The sequence below is a fragment of the Bos mutus genome, chromosome 8, assembly GCF_027580195.1.
Source record: "Bos mutus isolate GX-2022 chromosome 8, NWIPB_WYAK_1.1, whole genome shotgun sequence".
Taxonomy (NCBI): domain Eukaryota; kingdom Metazoa; phylum Chordata; class Mammalia; order Artiodactyla; family Bovidae; genus Bos; species Bos mutus.
Window position 1 is genome coordinate 102,491,504 of NC_091624.1, and position 24,095 is coordinate 102,515,598.

At 43.6% G+C, this 24,095-nt stretch overlaps 1 protein-coding gene across 2 annotated transcripts in view; it reads left to right on the top strand.

Annotated features, from left to right (window-relative positions):
• Window positions 1-24,095, top strand: part of MSRA (methionine sulfoxide reductase A) — a 388,272-nt gene that overhangs the window by 225,524 nt on the left and 138,653 nt on the right. The window contains exon 4 of one of the 2 annotated variants that reach the window (XM_070376148.1): window positions 23,771-23,875. The exons of the other annotated variant lie outside the window; for it this stretch is intronic. Within the exon in view, the coding sequence (XP_070232249.1) occupies window positions 23,771-23,875 (105 nt within the window). The remainder of the gene's footprint in view (window positions 1-23,770; window positions 23,876-24,095) is intronic. 2 annotated transcript variants of the gene reach the window in all.

Sequence of the window (24,095 nt, forward strand, 5' to 3'; positions counted from 1 at the left end):
TTCAATCCCTGGGTTAGGAAGATCCCCTGGAGAAGGGAAAGGTTACCCACTCCAGTATTCTGGCCTGGAGAATTCCATGGACTGTATAGTCCACGGGGTCACAAAGAGTCAGAATGCCTGAGCGATTTCCACTTTTCACTTAGTTTACATTTGTATATGTCAGTTCTCATTCTCTCTCCTCTCCCTCCCTCTCTCCCCCTTCTTTTTCTTCCTCCTCTTCCTTTCTCTCATTGGAAATGTTGACTTATTTATCAAAAAGGATCAACTTAGTGAAAATTAATGGGGAACACTGATATGAACACAATTTTCCAGTTTACACCCCTATCAGACCAGATCAGATCAGATCAGTCGCTCAGTCGTGTCTGACTCTTTGAGACCCCATGAATCGCAGCACGCCAGGCCTCCCTGTCCATCACCAAATCCCGGAGTTCACTCAGACTCACGTCCATCCAGGCAGTGATGCCATCCAGCCATCTCATCCTCTGTTGTTCCCTTCTCCTCCTGCCCCCAATCCCTCCCAGCATCAGAGTCTTTTCCAATGAGTCAACTCTTTGCATCAAGTGGCCAAAGTACTGGAGTTTCAGCTTTAGCATCAGTCCTTCCAAAGAAATCCCGGGCTGATCTCCTTCAGGATGGACTGGTTGGATCTCCTTGCAGTCCAAGGGACTCTCAGGAGTCTTCTCCAACACCACAGTTCAAAAGCATCAATTCTTCGGTGCTCAGCTTTCTTCACAGTCCAATTGTCACATCCATACATGACCACTGGAAAAACCATAGCCTTGACTAGACGAACCTTTGTTGACAAAGTAATGTCTCTGCTTTTGAATATGCTATCTAGGTTGGTCATAACTTTCCTTCCAAGAAGTAAGCGTCTTTTAATTTCATGGCTGCAGTCACCATCTGCTCTGATTTTGGAGCCCAGAAAATAAAGTCTAACACTGTTTCCCCATCTATTTCCCATGAAGTGGTGGGACCGGATGCCATGATCTTCGTTTTCTGAATGTTGAGTTTAAGCCAACTTTTTCACTCTCCACTTTCACTTTCATCAAGAGGCTTTTGAGTTCCTCTTCACTTTCTGCCATAAGGGTGGTGTCATCTGCATATCTGAGGTGATTGATATTTCTCCCGGCAATCTTGATTCCAGCTTGTGTTTCTTCGAGTCCAGCGTTTCTCATGATATACTCTGCATATAAGTTAAATGAGCAGGGTGACAATATACAGCCTTGATGAACTCCTTTTCCTATTTGGAACCAGTCTGTTGTTCCATGTCCAGTTCTAACTATTGCTTCCTGACCTGCATACAGATTTCTCAAGAGGCAGGTCAGGTGGTCTGGTATTCCCATCTCTTTTAGAATTTTCCACAGTTGATTGTGATCCACACAGTCAAAGGCTTTGGCATAGTCAATAAAGCAGAAATAGATGTGTTTTGGGAACTCTCTTGCTTTTTCCATAATCCAGCGGATGTTGGCAATTTGATCTCTGGTTCCTCTGCCTTTTCTAAAACCAGCTTGAACATCTGGAAGTTCGCGGTTCACATCTTGCTGAAGCCTGGCTTGGAGAATTTTGAGCATTACTTTACTAGCGTGTGAGATGAGTGCAATTGTGCAGTAGTTTGAGCACTCTTTGGCATTGCCTTTCTTTGGGATTGGAATGAAAACTGACCTCTTCCAGTCCTGTGGCCACTGCTGAGTTTTCCAAATTTGCTGGCATATTGAGTGCAGCACTTTCACAGCATCATCTTTCAGGATTTGGAATAGCTCAACTGGAATTCCATCACCTCCACTAGCTTTGTTCGTAGTGATGCTTTCTAAGGCCCACTTGACTTCACATTCCAGGATGTCTGGCTCTAGGTCAGTGATCACACCATCGTGATTATCTGGGTTGTGAAGATCTTTTTTGTACAGTTCTTCTGTGTATTCTTTCCATCTGTTCTTAATATCTCCTGCTTCTGTTAGGTCCATACCATTTCTGTCCTTTATCGAGCTCATCTTTGCATGAAATGTTCCTTTTGTATCTCTGATTTTATTGAAGAGATCTCTAGTGTTTCCCATTCTGTTGTTTTCCTCTATTTCTTTGCATTGATCGCTGAAGAAGGCTTTCTTATCTCTTCTTGCTATTCTTTGGAACTCTGCATTCAGATGCTTATATCTTTCCTTTTCTCCTTTGCTTTTCATTTCTATTCTTTTCACGGCTATTTGTAAGGCCTTCCCAGACAGCCATTTTGCTTTTTTGCATTTCTTTTCCATGGGATGGTCTTGATCCCTGTCTCCTGTACAATGTCACGAACCTCCATCCATAGTTCATCAGGCACTCTATCTATCAGATCTAGTCCCTTAAATCTATTTCTCACTTCCACTGTATAATCATAAGGGATTTGATTTAGGTCATACCTGAATGGTCTAGTGGTTTTCCCTACTTTCTTCAAAAAGTCTGAATTTGGCAATAAGGAGTTCATGGTCTGAGCCACAGTCAGCTCCTGGTTTTGTTTTTGCTGACTGTATAGAGCTTCTCCATCTTTGGCTGCAAAGAATATAATCAATCTGATTTCAGTGTTGACCATCTGGTGATGTCCATGTATAGAGTCTTCTCTTGTGACCCCTATAGATAATCGTATACTGAGAGACAGAGACGGTGCAACCTTGAGAATCTGATGGTATTGACCACTTAGCACAAAGAGCGTAGACTGTATGATTCTGAGTAAGCAGAATCTTAAAACAATACAAGCACAGTAACCATAGGAGCAAGTAGGCTGTATGTAACACATTAGAAAAATGCCACAGATGAGAAATGATCCTTAAGAGATGATGTCTGGCATGTGCCACAGGGGAGAATGGTATCAGATCTCCACAATGATGGATTGCATGGAGTGGCTCCTTTGGGGAGGATTTCACTTTATTCTGTGTTCCAGAAACCCTGACCCCACCCTGCCTGTGAAGTAGGAACTTGCTTTGTAAAGGGGCACTGATCAAGAAGGTGGCCATTATCGAGCTGGGAGCCAAACATCTGAAGCTTATAACCGAGTACAATGGCCAAGGCTTCTTATCCACGTTTCTAATTATATTCTTTCCTGCTTTTAGATAAAGGGACAAAGAAATCTGAGACTGACTTTTCAGGGTTTTCAGGCTGCTCTGAAGTGTTCCTTTTTAAAGTAGAGGGATGTAGTTTTGTTTAACAGCAGTGCTGCGAACGGGGTGTGTCCTCCAAGACTGTCCTCTTGTGTACAATAGCACGTCGATGTCAGAGATGCATTAGGGGATGAAGTAATTCATTTGTTCTTTCTAATGAATAGTCATAATTTATAATTTGTACTAATCAAAAACCTTTCATCCACAAAAAACCAACAAGCTTTGCAAACATTATCCTCTCACCAACCTCTGAAGTAAGTGTCTTGCAAGTACAATTATCCCTAATTTGCAGAAGGGCCAGGATAGAGAACATAGTGCAGAAATAGTTATTGATGTATCTTCAGCTCAAAATTTATATTTTGAAAGTCACTTTGAACTTATTTTCATTAGTTATTTCAGTGCTCAGGGAATATAATTTATCCTGAGCTACATAATGGGTATCTACCAAGCTGAAAACTTATAAAGTTCATGTATCCAGATGTTTTTCATATTAAAAAATGTAGAGGAGCTCGTACTTTGCAGCCACTTGGGAGACGAGTGTCCACTCTGTTCCCCACTGGCATCCAGCTCAATCGTCTCTGGAGCCCAGGTGTGTGTCTTCATGTCCTGAGGCAGTCGTGGTGGCATCACCTGATGCAAAGCCTTCTAATCTGTTCTCTGATCACTGAGTGATGGGGAAGGCAGATGAGGGTAAGCCCAGAAGAGTCCTTTTAATCACTGTCTCTGCCTCCAGACTATATTACCACCAAAACACGCCACACAGGGCTGTAAAGTTAATCTTAAAATAACACAGCCTTAGCAACTCACTTTGTCTTGTCACAAAATTTGTACTCCTGGTCCTTGAATTCAGACCTCTCCATTAAAAAATATACAAAAGCACCTTGCTGCCATCTCTCTCACCTCCTCTCTATCGTTTGTTGAGGAGAAGACTTGGATATAATTTGATTAACGTCCCACCCCTGCTGACCCCCCACATGCAAAACTGAGGTCAGAGCTGACCTCATAGAACTTGTGTGCTGCTTTTGTAGACAAAATGAGGGAAAGTTCCGTTCTCAGTCCCAGGAACTTCCTTAAAGCTAGCCCAGAGGACTTCCTTGAAAGCTCAGTCAATTCAAACGGCAGATGCAGACAGCTGGTATGCATGTATGTTCACCTTATGTACTGCACAAAAGCTTATGCTCGCATGCACGCACACGCAAACACTGCTTTCTCTTCGCTCGGTAAAGGCTTCTTATGGGAGTTTCTGTTCCAATCATGTACCATGTGAGATGCATCCAGGCATTCTCTTAGGGTCCAGTGCCACACAGGGCATCTTACATTCCGTCATATAAAGACGCACATCAGCATTGCTGACTAGAGAGCCCCGCTCCGTGTTTGTCAGGATTCCTAGGATGCTGTGGTGCTTGGACTGCTGAAGCCGCCCCTTCGTGTGGACCACCCGAATGGGTGGACAGCATGTTTCCCAGGTTGCAGTAGGACCCTAGGTTCCAGTTAGAATTAATATAGTAGAAGTGTCTTATCCACTGCTTTTCTTGGATGATGATTACTTATTTAGGAAAATTGGTTAAAGAGAGGGTGAATCATTTTTTTTTTTCCAAAAAGGTTTACAGAAACCTTACATTTTTTCTTAGCTAAATGTATCTTGTGCCAGCCTTTAGAGTTGGGGTCCCTGTCTTCCCTTCAGTCGTGGGTCCTCTCCCAGAACTGCCTGCCTGTCTCCTTTTCCTAGGACAGTGGGGGTGGGAAAGAGTGCGCACTAGACTGGGGCTAAACTCCTTACTCTGTATAGTGACTCTGCCCATTACTGGTTTGTGATCTTGGTTGTGCCCTTTAACTGCTCTGTGCCTCATTGTTCTCATCTTTAAAATGGGTATATTAATAGTACCTCCTTTATGGGCTTCTGGGAGGGTTAGATAAGTTAATGTATGTGAACCATGCCTCATACCGAGTAAGCTCTAAGTGTCCACCATTATTATTATTATTGTTATTAGTGATTTCTGATGTTGCCTTCTTTCAAATCAAATGAGAACTTAAGGACAAGTGGGAGCCATCTGAGCACAGCATTTACCTGGATTTTAATGCTTTCCTCCTCAACCTTCTTTTTCTCTTTAATTACGATAAAATATACGTAAAATTTACCAACTGAACTATTTTTAAGGCAAGGAAGCTGCGACTCAGAGAAGTTGTGTGATTCATTCCAATCAGATAGTCTGACTGCACTGTCCGTGCCGTCGGCAGTGTCTCAGTGCTTCACTGCTGAGACTCTTTTTTTCCTTGAGGCATGTTTCTGGGCTCCTAAGTTAATTACTGGCTGTCACCAAAGACCTGCTAATCAAGACTAAAAGATTCCCAGCATCAATCAGATTCCAGCTGAATCTGAATGTATAGGTAGCCATTGGCAGCTGTCATGTAGGGGTTACCATGAGCCCCGTGTTTATGGGAAAGAGCGTGAGGTCAGGGATCCTGGACTCAAACCTACTGTGCTCTGCCACCTGCTGGGTGACCTTCATTCAGCACATAATTTGACCTCACAGAGTCTCAGTTTTCTCATTTGTAAAGTGGACGGAATGAAACATGGAGTTACTGTGGAGACTTCCTAGTGTTTCATGATCTATAAGACTATTGCCATCATCTCCCGCACTTTCTGAGGAACCATTCACCTGAAGGTATAAAAAGTCCAGGGCAGAGTTTGGGTTAATGTGGAACAAGCTCCCTCAAGTCCCAGATTGGGCCTCTGGTGTTAGTTACCATAGGAATCCCTGTGGGACATACACCCTTTTAATGTGATATGTTTGGTATTAGTGTACAGGATTCATGAATTTTTTTCCCAAGGCCTTGTTTCCCATAATAGGTTAAAATAACTTGAGGCAAAGGTAGTCTAGATAAATGCTCCCCATGTTTGTTTTGTGTCACCAGGATGGCTGACACGTGAAGTTGCCAAGAATGAGAGAGGCCTCAAGGTCCTGGGAGGCTGTGTTAGAGCTTAGTGTTAAGAGTACTGGCGTCTTCCCTGAGTCTTTGAGGCTGGCTTTGGTGCTCCTCCCGTGTGCTCCTGTAGACCTGAGCACAGCCTGATCCTAGCGGTAGTGGCTTCACCCTGTACACTCCCATTTACATGTTCCTCTGCCCTCCTGGACTGTGTACTCCTCTAGGCCAGGACCCGTGTTATTCGTTGTTATTTCAGCTGCACCCCAAAGAGCGCCCAGAGCCCATGCTATAGTTCAGTTCAGTTCAGTCACTCAGTCGTGTCCGACTCTTTGCAACACCATGAGTCGCAGCACACCAGGCCTCCCTGTCCATCACCAAATCCCAGAGTTCACTCAGACTCACGTCCATCGAGTTGGTGATGCCATCCAGCCATCTCATCCTCTGTCGTCCCCTTTGCCTCCTGCCCCCAATCCCTCCCAGCGTCAGAGTCTTTTCCAATGAGTCAACTCTTCGCATGAGGTGGCCAAAGTACTGGAGTTTCAGCTTCAGCATTAGTCCTTCCAATGAACACCCAGGACTGATCTCCTTTAGGATGGACTGGTTGGATCTCCTTGCAGTCCAAGGGACTCTCAAGAGTCTTCTCCAACACCACAGTTCAAAAGCATCAATTCTTCAGCACTCAGCTTTCTTCACAGTCCAACTCTCACATCCATACATGACCACTGGAAAAACCATAGCCTTGACTAGATGGACCTTTGTTGGCAAAGTAATATCTCTGCTTTTCAATATGCTGTCTAGGTTGGTCATAACTTTCCTTTCAAGGAGTAAGCGTCTTTTAATTTCATGGCTGCAGTCACCATCTGCAGTGATTTTGGAGCCCAAAAAATAAAGTCTGACACTGTTTCCACTGTTTCCCCATCTATTTCCCATGAAGTGATGGGACCAGATGCCATGATCTTTGTTTTCTGAATGTTCAGCTTTAAGCCAACTTTTTCACTCTCCACTTTCACTTTCATCAAGAGGCTCTTTAGTTCTTCTTCACTTTCTGCCATAAAGGTGCTGTCATCTGCATATCTGTGGTTATTGATATTTCTCCTGGCAATCTTGATTCCAGCTTGTGCTTCTTCCAGCCCAGTGTTTCTCATGATGTACTCTGCATATAAGTTAAATAAGCAGGGTGACAATATACAGCCTTGACGAACTCCTTTTCCTATTTGGAACCAGTCTGTTGTTCCATGTCCAGTTCTAACTGTTGCTTCCTGACCTGCATATAGGTTTCTGAAGAGGCAAGTCAGGTGGTCTGGTATTCCCATCTCTTTTAGAATTTTCCACAGTTTATTGTGATCCACACAGTCAAAGGCTTTGGCATAGTCAAGAAAGCAGAAATAGATGTTTTTCTGGGACTCTCTTGCTTTTCCATAATCCAGCGGATGTTGGCAATTTGATCTCTGTTTCCTCTGCCTTTTCTAAAACCAGCTTGAACATCTGGAAGTTCACGATTCACATATTGCTGAAGCCTGGCTTGGGGAATTTTGAGCATTACTTTACTAGCGTGTGAGATGAGTGCAATTGTGCGGTAGTTTGAGCATTCTTTGGCATTGCCTTTCTTTGGGATTGGAATGAAAACTGACCTTTTCCAGTCCTGTGGTCACTGCTGAGTTTTCCAATTTTGCTGTCAGACCTCTCCGCCATGACCCTCCTGTCTTGGGTGGCCCCACATGGCATGGCTTAGTTTCATTGAGTTAGACAAGGCTGTGGTCCGTGTGATCAGATTGGCAAGCCCATGCTAACTCTCCATAAATACTTGTTGAATGAATTCCATCTCTGGTGGTCCTATTTCAAGTCCCATCCAGAAATGGAAATGAGGCTGTTGGTGGGGATGTAAATTGTGCATCTACTATGAAAAGCAGTATGAAGTTTCCTCAAAAAATTAAAGGTAGCCCTACCATATGGTTCAGAATTCCACTCCTGTCTGTTATCTGAAGAAAATGAAAATACGAGTTCAGAAAGAAACATGCACCCTCATATTTGTTGCAGCATTATTTTCAGTAGGAACAACCTCAGTGTCCATTGATGGATGAATGGATAAAGAAAATGTGGTATAATATACAGTAGAATATTATTCTGTTTTTAAAAAGAATGAAGTCTTGCTATTTACAACACTTCTACCTTGGATAGACCTTGAGGGCATTATGCTAAGTGAAGTAAGTCAGAAAGACAAATGCCACATGATCTCACTTATATGTGGAATCTTAAAGCCACCAAAAAAAAAAAAAAACAAAATAAGCTCATAGATATAGAGAATAGAATGGTAGTGGCTGCCTGAGGCGGGGGTGAGATGTGAGAGAAATGAGTGAAGGCAAGAAAAAGAAAAAAACCTGGTGGCTCAATGGGTAAGAGTCTGCCTCCAGTGCAGGAGATGCAGGAGATGTGGGTTCGATCCCTAGGGCAGGAAGATCCTCTGGAGTAGGAAAGAGCAACACACTTCAGTATTCTTGCCTGGAAAATCCCATGGACAGAGGAGCCTGGCGGGCTACAGTTCATGAGGTTGCAAAGAGTCAGACACAACTTAGCAACTAAACAACAACATTTCTAAAACGTTCTAGTAACCAATTATGATGCTTTCTAATAGTGATACCAAATGAAGAGAGACATGAGACAATATTTAAAGCAATTGAAGGAAAAATCATTGAACATGATTGACAATTTATTGAAAGTATTTTTATGTTTGTTCATTCTAAAGGAGAACGTTACGCAGTACAGATCTAGTGCTTGGTGAGAAAGTGAAGAAAAGCAGGAGAGTGAGTGCTCAGGGAAAGCAGTTCTTTCAGGCAGGTTTCAATATAATCAGTTTCAATATAAATACCAAAGTGTATGTCTCATGCACTTCAGTCTGAGGAAAAAAAGCAACTATAATGTGGTTTGTATGCAAAATGAATAGGCAGTTATTATCTTTGGATGATTTAAAGTACCTCTTCTGGAAATTCTGCATATATGGTGGGAGCTAGCAATGTTGAGCTTCAAATAAGGGTGCCTTTTCTCATCCATGTTATTATGAGTGAGAGCAGTTTTAGAATATGAAAAAAATACCTGACTTGATTTTAACGACCCCTTCTGTTATCATGATTTCAGAGGTTCTCTAGCTGTCTTTTCACTCTGATTTAAATCTGCCCTAGGCAGTTTATCCAAAGAAGCCTATCTTTTCTTGGAGAGTAGTCCATATTGTTCTGTTTGTATTAACTCAGATCCTGAATGTTTGAAAGCTTCCGGCTTTGCATTCAGTTCAGTTCAGTTGCTCAGTCGTGTCCGACTCTTTGCAACCCCATGAATCGCAGCATGCCAGGCCTCCTTGTCCATCACAAACTCCCGGAGTTCACTTAGACTCACGTCCATCCAGGCAGTGATGCCATCCAGCCATCTCATCCTCTGGCGTCCCCTTCTCCTCCTGCCCCCAATCTCTCCCAGCATGAGTCTTTTCCAATGAGTCAACTCTTCGCATGAGGTGGTCAAAGTACTGGAGTTTCAGCTTCAGCATCATTCCCTCCAAAGAAATCTCAGGGCTGATCTCCTTCAGAATGCACTGGTTGGATCTCCTTGCAATCCAAGGGACTCTCAAGAGTCTTCTCCAACACCACATTTCAAAAGCATCAATTCTCCGGCACTCAGCCTTCTTCACAGTCCAACTCTCACATCCATACATGACCACAGGAAAAACCATAGCCTTGACTAGACGGACCTTTGTTGGCAAAGTAATGTCTCTGCTTTTGAATATGCTATCTAGGTTGGTCATAACTTTTCTTCCAAGGAGTAAGCGTCTTTTAATTTCATGGCTGCAATCACTATCTGCAGTGATTTTGGAGCCCAAAAAATAAAGTCTGACACTGTTCCCACTGTTTCCCCATCTATTTCCCATGAAGTGATGGGACCGGATGCCATGATCTTAGTTTTCTGAGTAGTGAAGTTCTATTTTGACATGTCTCATTCTTAGTGCTACCCAACGTGAGTTTGTGTGCCTGACACATTTAGTTCAGCTCAGTTCAATCGCTCAATCGTGTCCAACTCTTTGTGACCCCATGAATCGCAGCACGCCAGGCCTCCCTGTCCATCACCAACTCCCGGAGTTTACCCAAACTCGTGTCCATCGAGTCGGTGATGCCATCCAGCCATCTCATCCTCTGTCATCCCCTTCTCGTCCTGCCCCCAATCCCTCCCAGCATCAGGGTCTTTTCCAATGAGTCAATGAGCCTGACACATAGTAAGGCCAAAAAACTGAAACATCAAAGTTTGGAGCAGAGAAAGATTTATTGCAGAGCCATGCAAGGAGAATGGGTAGCTCATGCCTCCCAAACCCTGAACTCCCCAAAGGGTTTCAGCAAAGCATTTTTAAAGGCAAAGTAGTGGGAGACATGACTAGTTGTTGCAAACAAACTTCTTGGTGTTGGAATCCTTTTTCTTGCAGCTGACCATATAGGTCAGGTTGCAATGTTCCTGCAAACTTCTAAGAAGACATTATCTGCAACTTTTTGTCTCTATATGAACAGAAACGGGTTACACCTTTAAAGGTCAGAGCCTTGAGAATGAGCTGTATGTTTCAGGCTATAGGCAACAATCTTAGCTTGCAGCAAAAGCAATAGAATACAAAGATTAAAATGAAAGAAACAGAGCTAATATGGTGTCACATTTTTTCTTCCCTATTACCGTAGTATATGGATACGGAAAGACTGGTAATGATACCATAGATTTGATTACTGCAGTCAGTTCCCAGAGTGCTTCCCCCTTTTATGTCTGTTATTTAGTGCTTTCAGCCACACTCCCAGATTGATGGGACAGGTGTTATTTCCCCCATTTTACGATGAGAAACTTGTGACTAGAAGAGATTAACCAGCTTCTCTGGCAGGCGATGCCTTCAAGTTCAGGTCTTCTGATTTCAGAATCAGTGCCCAGTTCACTACTCCGCAATATCCTAAACCTTAAGCCTTCTCAACAATCGTTGTGGAGGAATGAGTAGACCCCAAAAGGCACAGCCTGGACCTGTGAGTAGAGGGAGGTAGGTCTGACTCAACAACGACAGGATATTCCAACAACGGCACGGATTATTTTGTGAAATTGCATATACCCTATCTCTTGAAACAGTCATTTGGATGTTGCAGTGGGGTAGAACACAATATTGCATTAGGCTAGGTGACCTTTTGTGTACCTTGCAATTCTGAGACTTTGTTAAAATCACCTGTCTGGTTTCCTCTCCCTTGTTGTAGCCACATATATCAAACGCTCAATTTCATGGTTCCCTTTCCCAGCTTTCCATCAAAAGTACCTGTCAGGCTGTGTGAGGGTACATACATATGCCCAGGCCTGACCCCAGACCTCCTGTATCAGAATTCCAGCGTGGGTGAAATGTGGAGTGTGGGGTGTAAGAGTATTTTTCCAAAAGTTCTATGTGATTCTAAGGTATAGGGCTGTGAACCACTCTTCTGAGGAGCCCACTAATAACAAGATACAAGAAGGCCTCACTTTGTACTTTTGGGTGGAATTTAGCAGCTTCAAGGAATCAGTTTCTCAGCATTCAATACCATTTTTAGTATTAATCAAGCCATTGAATAGCACTGTGTTTTCTCTTGGCTGCAAGGATGCCGTGATCTCCACTTGTCAGGTTAGCTTTGCTGACATCTCATAATGCCTGCTTGTCTCTGGGGTGGGTGGGAGTTGGTACCAGTCTAGGAAATAGACATTGATCAACTCAATCACATAGGGCCTTCCATAAGCTTCCTGTTCTGGGGAAAAAAAAAACAAAAACAAACAGTTCAAAGAGGGTGAAGGCCAGCCTCTACAATCAGCAAAAGTGTTTATCACTCAGTTGTGTTTGACTGTTTGTGATCCCAAGGACTGTAGCCCACCAGGATCCTCTGTCCATGGAATTCTCCAGGCAAGAATACTGGAATGGGTAGTCATTCCTTTCTCCAGGGGCTCTTCCCAATCCAGGGATCGAACCGTGGTCTCCTGCATTGCAAGCAGATTCTTTACCACCTGAGCCACCAGGGAAGCTCCTATGATCAGCAGGTTGGATACAGAAACTAGTGAGCCACTCACTCCTAGACTCGTTACCTCCTAGTTAGCTTTGTAGCATTAAGAAACCTTACGTAGCATGAAAAACTAATGGTTATAGCTTATTGTCTTCCTGAGGAATTTTCCTGATAAAGTACTCAACAGTGTTTATAGCAGTGCTCTGAGAGAATGATTGCTGAAGGATTACACACCTCCCACCCTGTCTCCCCATGGTGGACCAGGAAAAAATTACAATTGCTCTAACAGTATTTTTTTCCTACTTTTCAATCAATAGGATGCTTTTTAAAGCTTACATTTCTCTTTGGACACTTTAAGTGACTGATGAGACAAAAGGAAAAAAAAAGCCAAGATAAAATGACAGTAGAGACACTCCTCAAGTCCTGTAATGAACTCCACAGGGCATCCAATTTTGATGTATTAGGGATTTTTTTATATAATGAGTACATTGTTGGAAATCACATTTTGTATCTGCAGGAGCCAGAAATGAAACTGAGCTGACATCTTACCTCTTTTGTAGTTAATTAGCAAGAGGAAAGTAGTGGTTTGAATCTTGTATGGTAAAGGGAGGTATTAGTCATCCACTGCTCCCCTTTCCCCTTCAACCACCTGGATCTTTTTCTGTGCTCTTTGATTTGGTTTGACGGTTTGGATTGGTCTTGTTGGCTGGGAAAGATGAGGGGAATTGAAGAACCGTTTTTATTTAATGAAAAAATGACTGTAGCTCACTTCTCCCCTCCATCTTGCCTGTAGGATAAATAGAACGGATCAAGTCTTTTTCCTCCAAATAGCAATTCTTTACCTGGACTCAGACGATAAGCAGTACCGGTACTGCAAGAGTCTTTAGTTGTCACTGAATTAACATTTGCCACTATTGAATCCCTAGTGCTTGGTACAGTACTGGAACTTAGTATTCAGGAAATATTTATTAATTAATGAGTAAACGAAGCACTGTGTTGACCCAAACAGCAAGGTATTCACTTGCATTCATGGTGTCTGATCACTTTCTCCAGGAAGTGTTGTTGTTATTCAGCCACTCAGTCTTGTCCGAGTCTTTGCAGCCCCAAGGACTGCAGCACGCCAGGCTCCCCTGTCCATCACCATTTCTCAGAGTTTGCTCAAACTCATCTTACCTACTATGCTTTCTCCTGGGCATCATGCCTCTTCTCAAGGTCTCATAATCAGGGAGGGCTTTATGGAGGAAGCAGCACCTAAGAGGACCTTGAGAATAGGAGAGGACTTGGATTGCAGATAACTGGAGGGAGTGCACTGTGGGCTTCACGTGGGGGCAGCAGGATCTGGGGGTGGAGGTGGGGTGTGGAATGCCTGGGTCAGGAAAATGGCATGGGGAAATGAAGTTAGCATACTCCCAGCTATGGAGAAAGAGACCTGGTGACTAGGTGGGGCTCGGGAGGGCAGAGGACAGCTGTGGGGGAGGCAGCAGGAAGGGGGTGCCTTGTGCCCTGGCCACATTCTGGTCAGTGGCCTGGAGGCAAGCCCAGTGCTAACTGTGTGACCACTCATCACTGCTGCCCACCAACCTGCAGGCACATGGCTCTGGCCAGAGAGAGGGGCCTCCCATGCTCCCAGCCCAGGGTCCAGGGGGCTTCTGCTCATCTCTGTTCAGGCAGCTCTGTGCCGTCTCCTGCCTGCACCAACTGTGATGGACAGAGGCTCTTATAGGAAGGAAATTGTCACAACCGTAGCACGGCTGTGTTGTTGTTGTTCAGTTGCTAAGTCGTGTCCTTCTCTTTGCAGCCCCATGGACTGCAGCACACCAGGCTTCCCTGTTCTTTGTCATCTCCCCAAATCTTCTCAAACCCATGTCCATTGAGTTGGTGATGCCATGCAACCATCTCATCCTCTGTCATCCCCTTGTCCTTCTGCCTTCAATCTTTCCCATCATCAGTATTTTCCAATGAGTCGGCTCTTTGTATCAAGTGGCCAAAGTATTGGAGCTTCAGCATCAGTCCTTCCGATGAATATTGAGGGTTGATTTCCTTTAGGATTGACTGGTTTGATCTCCTTGCTGTCCAAGAGACTCTCAAGAGTCTTCTCCAGTGCCACAGTTGGCAGTATGGTAGGACACAGCTCCTCCAGGAAGACGAGATCACAGCCTCAGCTTGTGCTCCTAGAGCCCTGCTTCGAGAGGTTTCTTTTTACCCAAATTGACCACTCTTTTACTGTCATTTTATTCCTGATTCTAAAGTGGGGAATCAAACTTGAAAATCACAGTCTTCCTCCACCACCCTACACACGATCAAAAGAGTGAGCATCTGGGTTCTTCATAGTGTAGAAAAACGCCGGACCTCCATCCCCATCAGGGCCAGAATGTGCCAGCTGGGACTGCATCTCAACACCTGGTTGTAGACACTTGACCGATGTTTCTGTTAGTTTAATGGATAAATAAAATCAGAATTATCCACCTGCAGAGATGCCTCCTGTCTATGTATAGAGAGCTGGCCTCTTCCCCAGAACGTCCCTACATCTGACCTCGTTCAGTCTTTATGACTCTTCTGTCACAGAGACTATATTTATTCTCATCTAAAATCTGAGGAAGCCTTACAAATAGCTGTGAAAAGAAAAGAAGCAAAAAGCAAAGGAGAAAAGGAAAGATATAAGCATCTGAATGCAGAGTTCCAAAGAATAACAAGAGATAAGAAAGCCTTCCTCAGTGATCAATGCAAAGAAATAGAGGAAAACAACAGAATGGGAAACACTAGAGATCTCTTCAAGAAAATTAGAGATACCAAGGGAACATTTCATGCAAAGATTGGCTCCATAAAGGACCGAAATGGTATGGACCTAATAGAAGCAGAAGATATTAAGAAGAGGTGGCAGGAATACACAGAAGAACTGTACAAAAAAGATCTTCACGACCAAGATAATCATGATGGTGTGATCACTCACCTAGAGCCAGACATCCTGGGATGTGAAGTCAAGTGGGCCTTAGGAAGCATCACTACAAACAAAGCTAGTGGAGGTGATGGAATTTCAGTTGAGCTATTTCAAATCGTGAAAGATGATGCTGTGAAAATGCTGCACTCAGTATGCCAGCAAATTTGGACAACTCAGCAGTGGCCACAGGACTGGAAAAGTACAGTTTTCATTCCAATCCCAAAGAAGTGAGTGAAGTCTCTCAGTCATGTCCGACTCTTTGCAACCCTGTGGACTGTAGCCCACCAGGCTCCTCCATCCACGGGATTCTCCAGGCAAGAATACTGAAGTGGGGTGCCATTTCCTTCTCCAGGGGATCTTCCCAACCCAGGGATCAAACCCGGGTCTCCAGCATTGCAGGCAGACGCTTTAACCGCTGAGCTACTAGAGAATCTCAAAGAAAGGCAATGCCAAAGAATGCTCAAACTACCGCACAATTGCACTCGTCTCACACGCTAGTAAAGTAATGCTCAAAATTCTCCAAGCCAGGCTTCGGCAATATGTGAACCATGAACTTCCAGATGTTCAAGCTGGCTTTAGAAAAGGCAAAGGAACCAGAGATCAAATTGCCAACATCCACTGGATCATGGAAAAAGCAAGAGAGTTCCAGAAAAACATCTAGTTCTGCTTTATTGACTATGCCAAAGCCTTTGACTGTGTGGATCACAATAAACTGTGGAAAATTCTGAAAGGGATGGGAATACCAGACCACCTGATCTGCCTCTTGAGAAACCTATATATGCAGGTCAGGAAGCAATAGAACTGGACATGAAACAACAGACTGGTTCCAAATAGGAAAAGGAGTACGTCAAGGCTGTATATTGTCACCCTGCTCATTTAACTTCTATGCAGAGTACATCATGAGAAACGCTGGGCTGGAAGAAGCACAAGCTGGAATCAAGATTGCCCGGAGAAATATCAATAACCTCAGATATGCAGATGACACCACCCTTATGGCAGAAAGTGAAGAAGAACTAAAGAGCCTCTTGGTGAAAGTGAAAGTGGAGAGTGAAAAAGTTGGCTTAAAGCTGAACATTCAGAAAACTAAGATCATGGCATCTGGTCCCATCACTTCATGGGAAATAGATGGGCAAACAGTGGAAACAGTGTCAGACTTTATTTTTTGGGCTCCAAAATCACTGCAGATGGTGACTGCAGCCATGAAATTAAAAGACGCTTACTCCTTGGAAGGAAAGTTATGACCAACCTAGATAGCATATTCAAAAGCAGAGATATTACTTTGCCAACAAAGGTCCGTCTAGTCAAGGCTATGGTTTTTCCAGTGGTCATGTATGGATGTGAGAGTTGGACTCTGAAGAAAGCTGAGCGCCGGAGAATTGATGCTTTTGAACTGTGGTGTTGGAGAAGACTCCTGAGAGTCCCTTGGACTGCAAGGAGATCCAACTAGTCCATTCTAAAGGAGATCAGCCCTGGGATTTCTTTGGACGGAATGATACTAAAGCTGAAACTCCAGTACTTTGGCCACCTCGTGCGAAGAGTTGACTCATTGGAAAATACTCTGATGCTGGGAGGGATTGGGGGCAGGAGGAGAAGGGGACACCAGAGGATGAGATGGCTGGATGGCATCACTGCCTGGATGGACGTGAGTCTGAGTGAACTCCGGGAGTTGGTGATGGACAGGGAGGCCTGGCGTGCTGCGATTCATGGCGTTGCAAAGAGTCGGACACGACTGAGCAACTGAATTGAACTGAACTGAAAATGCTAAGAGACCCGGGATCACAGTCCAGAGTGTTGAACTGCTTGTGAAAACTGTGGTTTAAGTTATTGCTTGTGGCTTTGATTTTCAGTTTAAGAGTTCAGCTTCTAGTAAGGCATAGAGACTTAGAGTCTTGTGTGCCAGGTGCTATTCTGACTCCCCATTTTGCAGATGAGAAACTGAGGCAGTGAGTGGCGAAGTAGATAAAGGGCCTTCGATAGTGGGTGTGGTGGGGACTGGGGTTGGAGCCCCCTTTGTCCTCCCTCCCGGGGCACACAGTGGCCAGGGAGCAGTGTGCCTGTCAGCAGAGCACAATGCTGTCCCCTTGCTACCACCCCTGCCTCCTCTGTGTCTCACCAGCTTCCCGCCTCTTTTCCGGTCTCGTCTTCTGGAGAGGCCACCTCGCTGCTTTCTCTCTCCTCACCAGCCACCAGTAGTGACAGTTCATGGGGCAGACCTGGAAGAGCTGAAGACAGTGTTTTCCCTGTGGGGTGGAAAGCAGTCACAGAAGACTTTCAGAACTGGCTGATTTGTCTTGGGGTTCTCTTTAAACACACCTGGTTCTGTGTGTGACTTGGCTTCCACAGAGCTCTGGCTGACTCCAGGTGTGTGGTTTTCTGCTCCTGGAGCACTCCCACGTGTATCTTCTGCGACGTTTTTGTCTCATAAGGAATAACTGTCCGTAGTCCACCCCTTGGTGTTCCTTCACCTCCCTTTGGAGTCACGAGGTAAAGCAGCAAGGGGCCACACTCAGAAAGACATTTGTCCTTTGCATGTTTCCTCTCAAGGTACTTTGAACGACAACATTAAAGCACCTATAATACTACTGTGAATTGTTAACAAGCACACTTGCACATCACATCTGTCATGCTATTTGCACGATGTTATGTGAAGAAATGACTCAAAGTATTTTAAAGATATAGCCTTTCATCTTTGGAAGCACCAGAAACTATTTGCAGATTGGTCTTGGGAATCAAATTAGCCTAGCACATCGGTGAGTTCTTAGAGGCATGGGCATTTCTGTAAGTGGTTGCTGGCCCCCTTAATCCTTTTGATCATTTGCACTGTGTATTTTTATACAAGCTCTTGTTCTTTGGAGAAATAAAATAAAGAAACTTAAAGGTGAGTTTGACAAGGGCTTCTCCACACTGTTTGTCAATGCAGATAGATCCTGAATTTTAATAGCAGTACCTTCTTTTAAACAACCAAGGCTCTTTAAACCTCTCTACAAATAGTGTCAGTGCTCAGATTATGTCTGAAAGTGTTTGCTGGTGAGGGGAAATCTTTCCTGACCCTGTATTGCAACCACGAAAGAAGACCCTATCCTGGAAAATAGTCTTGACCACCTGGGTGTCAGTTATCCCCACAGCTGTGGGCCACTTGCTGTGTGACATTTGCTGTCATTGATGACTTCCAGTGACATTCAGGAGCCGGCTTGGAGTCATAGAATGAGCCAGACTTTCTACCTTCAGTTGAAACGTGATTGGCTCCTCACTGGATCCTGCCGTTTACTGGCTGCAGGATGTTATGTGAGAAAACTTGTGGTGAGGCCTTGGTTTCCTCATCTGTAAAATGGGGACGACATCCCTGTTGTGAAATTGTTGGGAGCAACATCTGTGCACCTGTATTCATAGAAGCACTATTCACGAAAGCCTAAAAGTGGAAGCAGCCCAAGCGTCCATTGACAGATAGATGGATAAACAAATGTGGCACGTCTGTGCAATGAGATCTTATTCAGCCTTTAAAAAGGACATTCTGACACAGGCTTCAACCTGGATGAATCTTGAGGACATTCTGCTGAGTGAAATAAGCCAATCACGAGAGGGAAAATAAAATATGATTCTACTGACATGGGGTTTAGAGGACCGAGACAGAAGTAGAATGGCAGTCACCTGGGACTGGGAGAAGAGGAAATTGGGAAGTTAGTGTTTAATGGATATAAAGTTTCAGTTTTGCAGGATTAAAAAAATTCTGGAGATAAATGATGGTGATGGTAGCTCAACGATATGACTCTACTTAATGCCACTGAATTGTATACTTAAAAATAGTTAAGATAGTAAATTTTGGAAAGTGTGTGTGTGTGTGTGTGTGTGTGTGTGTTTATCTCAATAGAGAAAAACTGGGGGGAAAAAGTATGAGCATTGAACAACATCCAGTAGGTAAGGTGCCTCCCATATTATTAGGGTTCAGTAAATAGTAACAGCTTTTAGTAGGATTCAGAGTTGTAATGCATGATTCCGTGATATCGCCTCATGTGGCCGTGCCATGGTTGGTTTCTTTCTGTTTGACTTCTGGATTTCTTATGGTACTTCACCACTGTATTAATAGCAATGATGGAACGAGCTTTTGTGTTTGTGTCTGCCTTTTCTTTTCTTTGGGTTTATATCTCTGAGGTTGATTTCCCGGGTCACTGTTAATCAGGGTGAATTCATCTTTGAGGCTCTTGCTTCCTATGCCCATGGGGTTTCAGAAGGGTCCTGTCATCTTCACTGTCACCACCCAAGGACACCGGACGCCTCACAGTGTCCTCATCAGCACTAGGCGTGATTTTAAGCAGTTTTACAAAGTGACATGAGTAGGAGATGGTATTTTAATGTTTAAGATGCATTCATTTGCTTTTATCTGATCACTGAAACTGTTGAGAACTTTTCATGTCTTGATCTGCATTTATTTTTTTCAATGTGTATTGCCTGTTTACATCTTTTGCCTGTATTTCTAGTGTGGTTTCAGTGCTTTTCTTTTTTAAAATAATTTTAATTTATTTTTAAATTTTATTGGATTATAGTTGTTTTACAATGTTGTGTTCATTTCTGCTCTGTAGAGCTATATGTTTACATGTGTTTGGTTAGTTGCTCAGTCGTGTCCGACTCTTTGTGACCCCATGGACTTGGACTGTAGCCTGCCAGTCTCCTCTGTCCGTGGAATTCTCCAGGCAAGAGCACTGCAGTGGGTAGCCATTCCCTTCGCCAGGGGATCTTCTCGACCCAGAGAGAGAACCCAGATCTACTGCATTTTGCAGGCAGACTCTTTACCATCTGAGCCACCAGGAAAGCCCCTTAAGTTTACATATATCCCCTCTTTCTGGAGTTCCTTCTCTTTTAGGTCACTACGGAGCATTGAGTAGAGTTCCCTGTGCTGTGCAGTAGGTTCTTGTCAGTTATCTATTTCAATGTTTTTCTCATCTAGTATATTTTGCCACGTTTGTAACATGTCATTTTTAATATTCAGTTTTACTAGTTATGTAGTTAAATCATCATTCAAACATTTCAAAACACAAAATAGTACGATTTTTAAAGTAGATTTAAAATGGCTTTACAATAACATGGTTATTATACTTAATGAATCTTCTTCACATAATCCCCCTGTCATACTTTTCTTGTCTATTAGCATAACATCTGTTTAGATGTTAATTTACATGACTATAGTATTTGAATTAAAATTATGTAGACTGACCAATTAAGAATAAAATATTAATAACCCAACATAAAGAAGACATAACAAAATTAGAGAAAATAAATGATTAAAATTATTAATAAGCATGACATTTTACCTCACTAATAATGAAATTCATTAAAATAAAATGACAGGCTACTATTAATATCTTCCATCCATAAATTAATAGGGATAAAAAACACTCTGAAGGTAACTGAGACTGACCCTCAGATATGCTGCCAAAGGGGAGAGAAGATTGGCTCAACTTTAATGATTAGCAAGAAACTTAAAAATGTTTATAAACACTGATTTAGAAAATTCACTTATATAGCTGAGGCTAGAGGCAGCCTCAAAAATGGAGAAAAAATATTTACATTCATAGATAAAAAGAGGATTCCGTACAAATGCCCAATGACAGAGAATAATTGAATAAGTAATAACACAGTCATCTTTGGAGTGTTAAGTATTTATTATGTATGTATAAATGGTATTTACTAAAAATTTCAGTGGTGGGGAAAACACTCACAATGTGCTTTTAAGTGGAAGAAGCATGATGCAGTGATTATAGTAAAATAAGCTGTGTGTCCTGGTGTGCATGTGTGTATGTTTTGTGTGTGTGTGTCTCATGCATATCTAGAAAGAAATGCATAAAAAATACTGAAAGTGCTTATCTGGTAGGAGTATGGATGATTTTTATTTTCTTTTTTATATTTCTGCACATGTTCTGAGCTTCATTTTATCTACAAATCATTGTTTCTACAATCAGAAATATATTTTACTGTTAAGGAAGACTAAAGATGATGAGTAAATCTCTCTCCTTTACCGGATTCGTGTTCACTTTGCTCTCATTGCTTTAATGCATTGAACAGAATCCTGGACAAGGAGTCAGAAGGTGTTTTTTCAGGTTATGGTCCAGAAATTTACTAGGTATATGACATTGGGCAAATCTGACTTGTATGTGCTGTTGATGTTGTTTAGTTGCTAAGTTGTTTCTCACTCTTTGAGACCCCATGGGCTATAGCCTGCCAGGTTCCTCTGTCCGTGGGATTTTCCAGCAAGAATACTGCAGTGGGTTGCCGTTTCCTTCTCTAGAGGATCTTCCTGACCCAGGAATCAAACCCACATTTCCTGTGTCTCCTACATTGGCAGGCAGATTCTTTATCACTGAGGCACCTTAACTTGTAAAATGGGGATTTCTACCTTCCCTGCGTGTACCATTGGAGGATTGTAAGAATTCAGGTGAAAATACCAACATAGACGAAAAAACTTTGCAAACCAAGATGCAAAGGATTCCTGAAACCGCTGTGAGGTTTGATAATTTCTTAGAACTCAAAAGCTGTTATCCCCACAGTTACAGTTGGTTACAGGAAAAGGATACAGATCAAAGTCAGCTAAAGGAAAAGTCACACAGGGCAGAGTCTGGAAGGGCTCAGGGCAGAGCCCCTGTGTCATCTCCTTCTTGGCCTCTGTGTGTGACACTATGCAGAGCATTGCCACCCAGGAACCTGGTGGTGTCCCAAACTTTGGTGTCCAGAGTTTTTACTGGGGCTTCAGTACATAGGTATGATTGATCGATTGCCTGCATGGTTGAACTCAGGTTCTAGGTCAACCGATACCATGTTACCCAAAGTCCCCTCCCTCAGTCACATGGTTGGCCTTTCTGGCATGACAGCCCCTATCCTAAGACTGTTAGCATAGCAGCCCCTACCCTAATCCTACCCTAAGATTTAGTGTGGCCAATCTCCACCCTAAGAGCACCAGTGTGGCGGCCCCTCTGTAAATAAGGACACTCCTATCAGGTATGACCTAGATTACCTACAAGAGTCAAGGCAAAGACCAGCTACCTGTTTTCCGTTCAGTTCAGTTGCTCAGTAGTGTCCGACTCTTTGTGACCCCATGAACCGCAGCACACCAGGCCTCCCTGTCCATCACCAACTCCCGGAGTTTACCCAAACTCGTGTCCATTGAGTCAGTGATGCCGTCCAACCATCTCATCCTCTGTCATCCCCTTCTCCTCCTGCCCTCAATCTTTCCCAGCATCAGGGTCTTTTCAAATGAGTCAGCTCTTCGCATCAGGTGGCCAAAGTATTGGAGTTTCAGCTTCACCATCAGTTCTTCCAATGAACACCCAGAACTGATCTCCTTTAGGATGGACTGATTGGATCTCCTTGCAGTCCAAGGAACTCTCAAGAGTCTTCTCCAACACCACAGTTCAAAAGCATAAATTGTTCAGAGCTCAGCTTTCTTTATAGTCCAACTCTCATATCCATACATGACTACTGGAAAAACCACAGCCTTGACTAGACAGACCTTTGTTGACAAAGTAATGTCTCTGCTTTTGAATATGCTATCTAGGTTGGTCATAACTTTCCTTCCAAGGAGTAAGCGTCTTTTAATTTCATTTTGGACCAGGCTAAAGTCCTTACTAGGACTTCCCAGCGGTGCAAGTAGTAAAGAATCCACTTGCCAGTGCAGGAGATACAAGAGTTGAGGGTTCCGTCCCTGGGTTGGGAAGATCTCCTGGAGTAGGAAATGGCAACCCACTTCAGTATGTGACCAAAAAGAGATGGAAAACAAATTTGTGGAGGGCTCTATTATTTACTGGCTTCCCAGGTGGTGCTAGTGGTAGAGAACCCCTCTGCCAAGGCAGGAGACGTAAGAGACGCAGGTTCGATCCCTGGGTCAGGAAGATCCCCTGGAGGAGGACATGACAACCCACTCCAGTGTTCTTGCCTAGAGAATCCTATGGACAGAGGAGCCTGGCGGACTACAGTCCATGGGGTCACAAAGGACTGAAGCAACTTAGCATGCTATTACTTACTAGGTTTTAACACTGAAGTAAGAGAGGATAGGATTTCCACAGGTACAAGTGGCAATGCAAATACATTCTTCGCTGACCCACAGAACCTTGGGGACCACCTTTGAGAAGGGAATGTGCTAACGGGTGCTGCAGAGAGACATTTGCTATGGTCGTTATTTACCGCAGAGATGAATTAGGCTGGGGAACCACTTACCGGTCCACCGGGTATAGGAACCTGACCCTCTTCTCAGTGTTAGCAGCACAGCAAATATGTCTCTCTGTTACCAAATGTATCTTATGTGAGCCAGTTATAAGCCTGTTTTTTCACAGGTTCCTTTATCTGGCACCATCTCCCTCTGTAGTGCAGCTAAGCTTGCTACATACAGGGAGGGGGAGATGATAAAAATAAGCTGGCTCCTTTCCCTTTGCAGAGATTCAAATCTCTAGCACCATGTCAGGTTGGATCCATAAGGTTTCATAAGAATGAGATTAGAAGAAGGAAAGCCCAAGTTTATTTTCTCATGAAATTAAAAAAAAAAAAATTAGAGCACAATGAAGAGAAAGATCCTCCTCAGAAAACTTGCTCGAGGACAACCGCATGCTTTTATGGGAAAAGGACCAGTGACAGAGACTCAGAATGAAAGTGTTCAAGCACAATTGCCTTCAGAGGGAAGAATTTCAGCCTTTGTCTGGTGGTTTTGGGGAAACAGATAACTTGTCGTAAATCGGTGTTGTCAGTACATTGGCGTTGTATGTTCTGTCTCTTTCAAGGAAAAACTGGCCATGCAGAAGTAGTCCGGGTGGTGTTCCAGCCAGAACGCATCAGCTTTGAGGAACTGCTCAAGGTCTTCTGGGAGAATCATGACCCGACCCAAGGTAGATGAGTGAGCCAGTATTTAATTATCTTACTAATTACAGCTGGGATAATTAGTGTTTGAGCTGCACGGAAGAGATGAACCTTGAAATCACACAGGAGCTCAAGAATATGATTGCAGACATTTATTGACGGAGAAGGGGAGGGGCTGGGGAAAAGAGGGCGAGAGAATAAAGGCACAGCCCCCCATCTGCGCCCCTCCCTCCTTTACAGCTGTCAGGG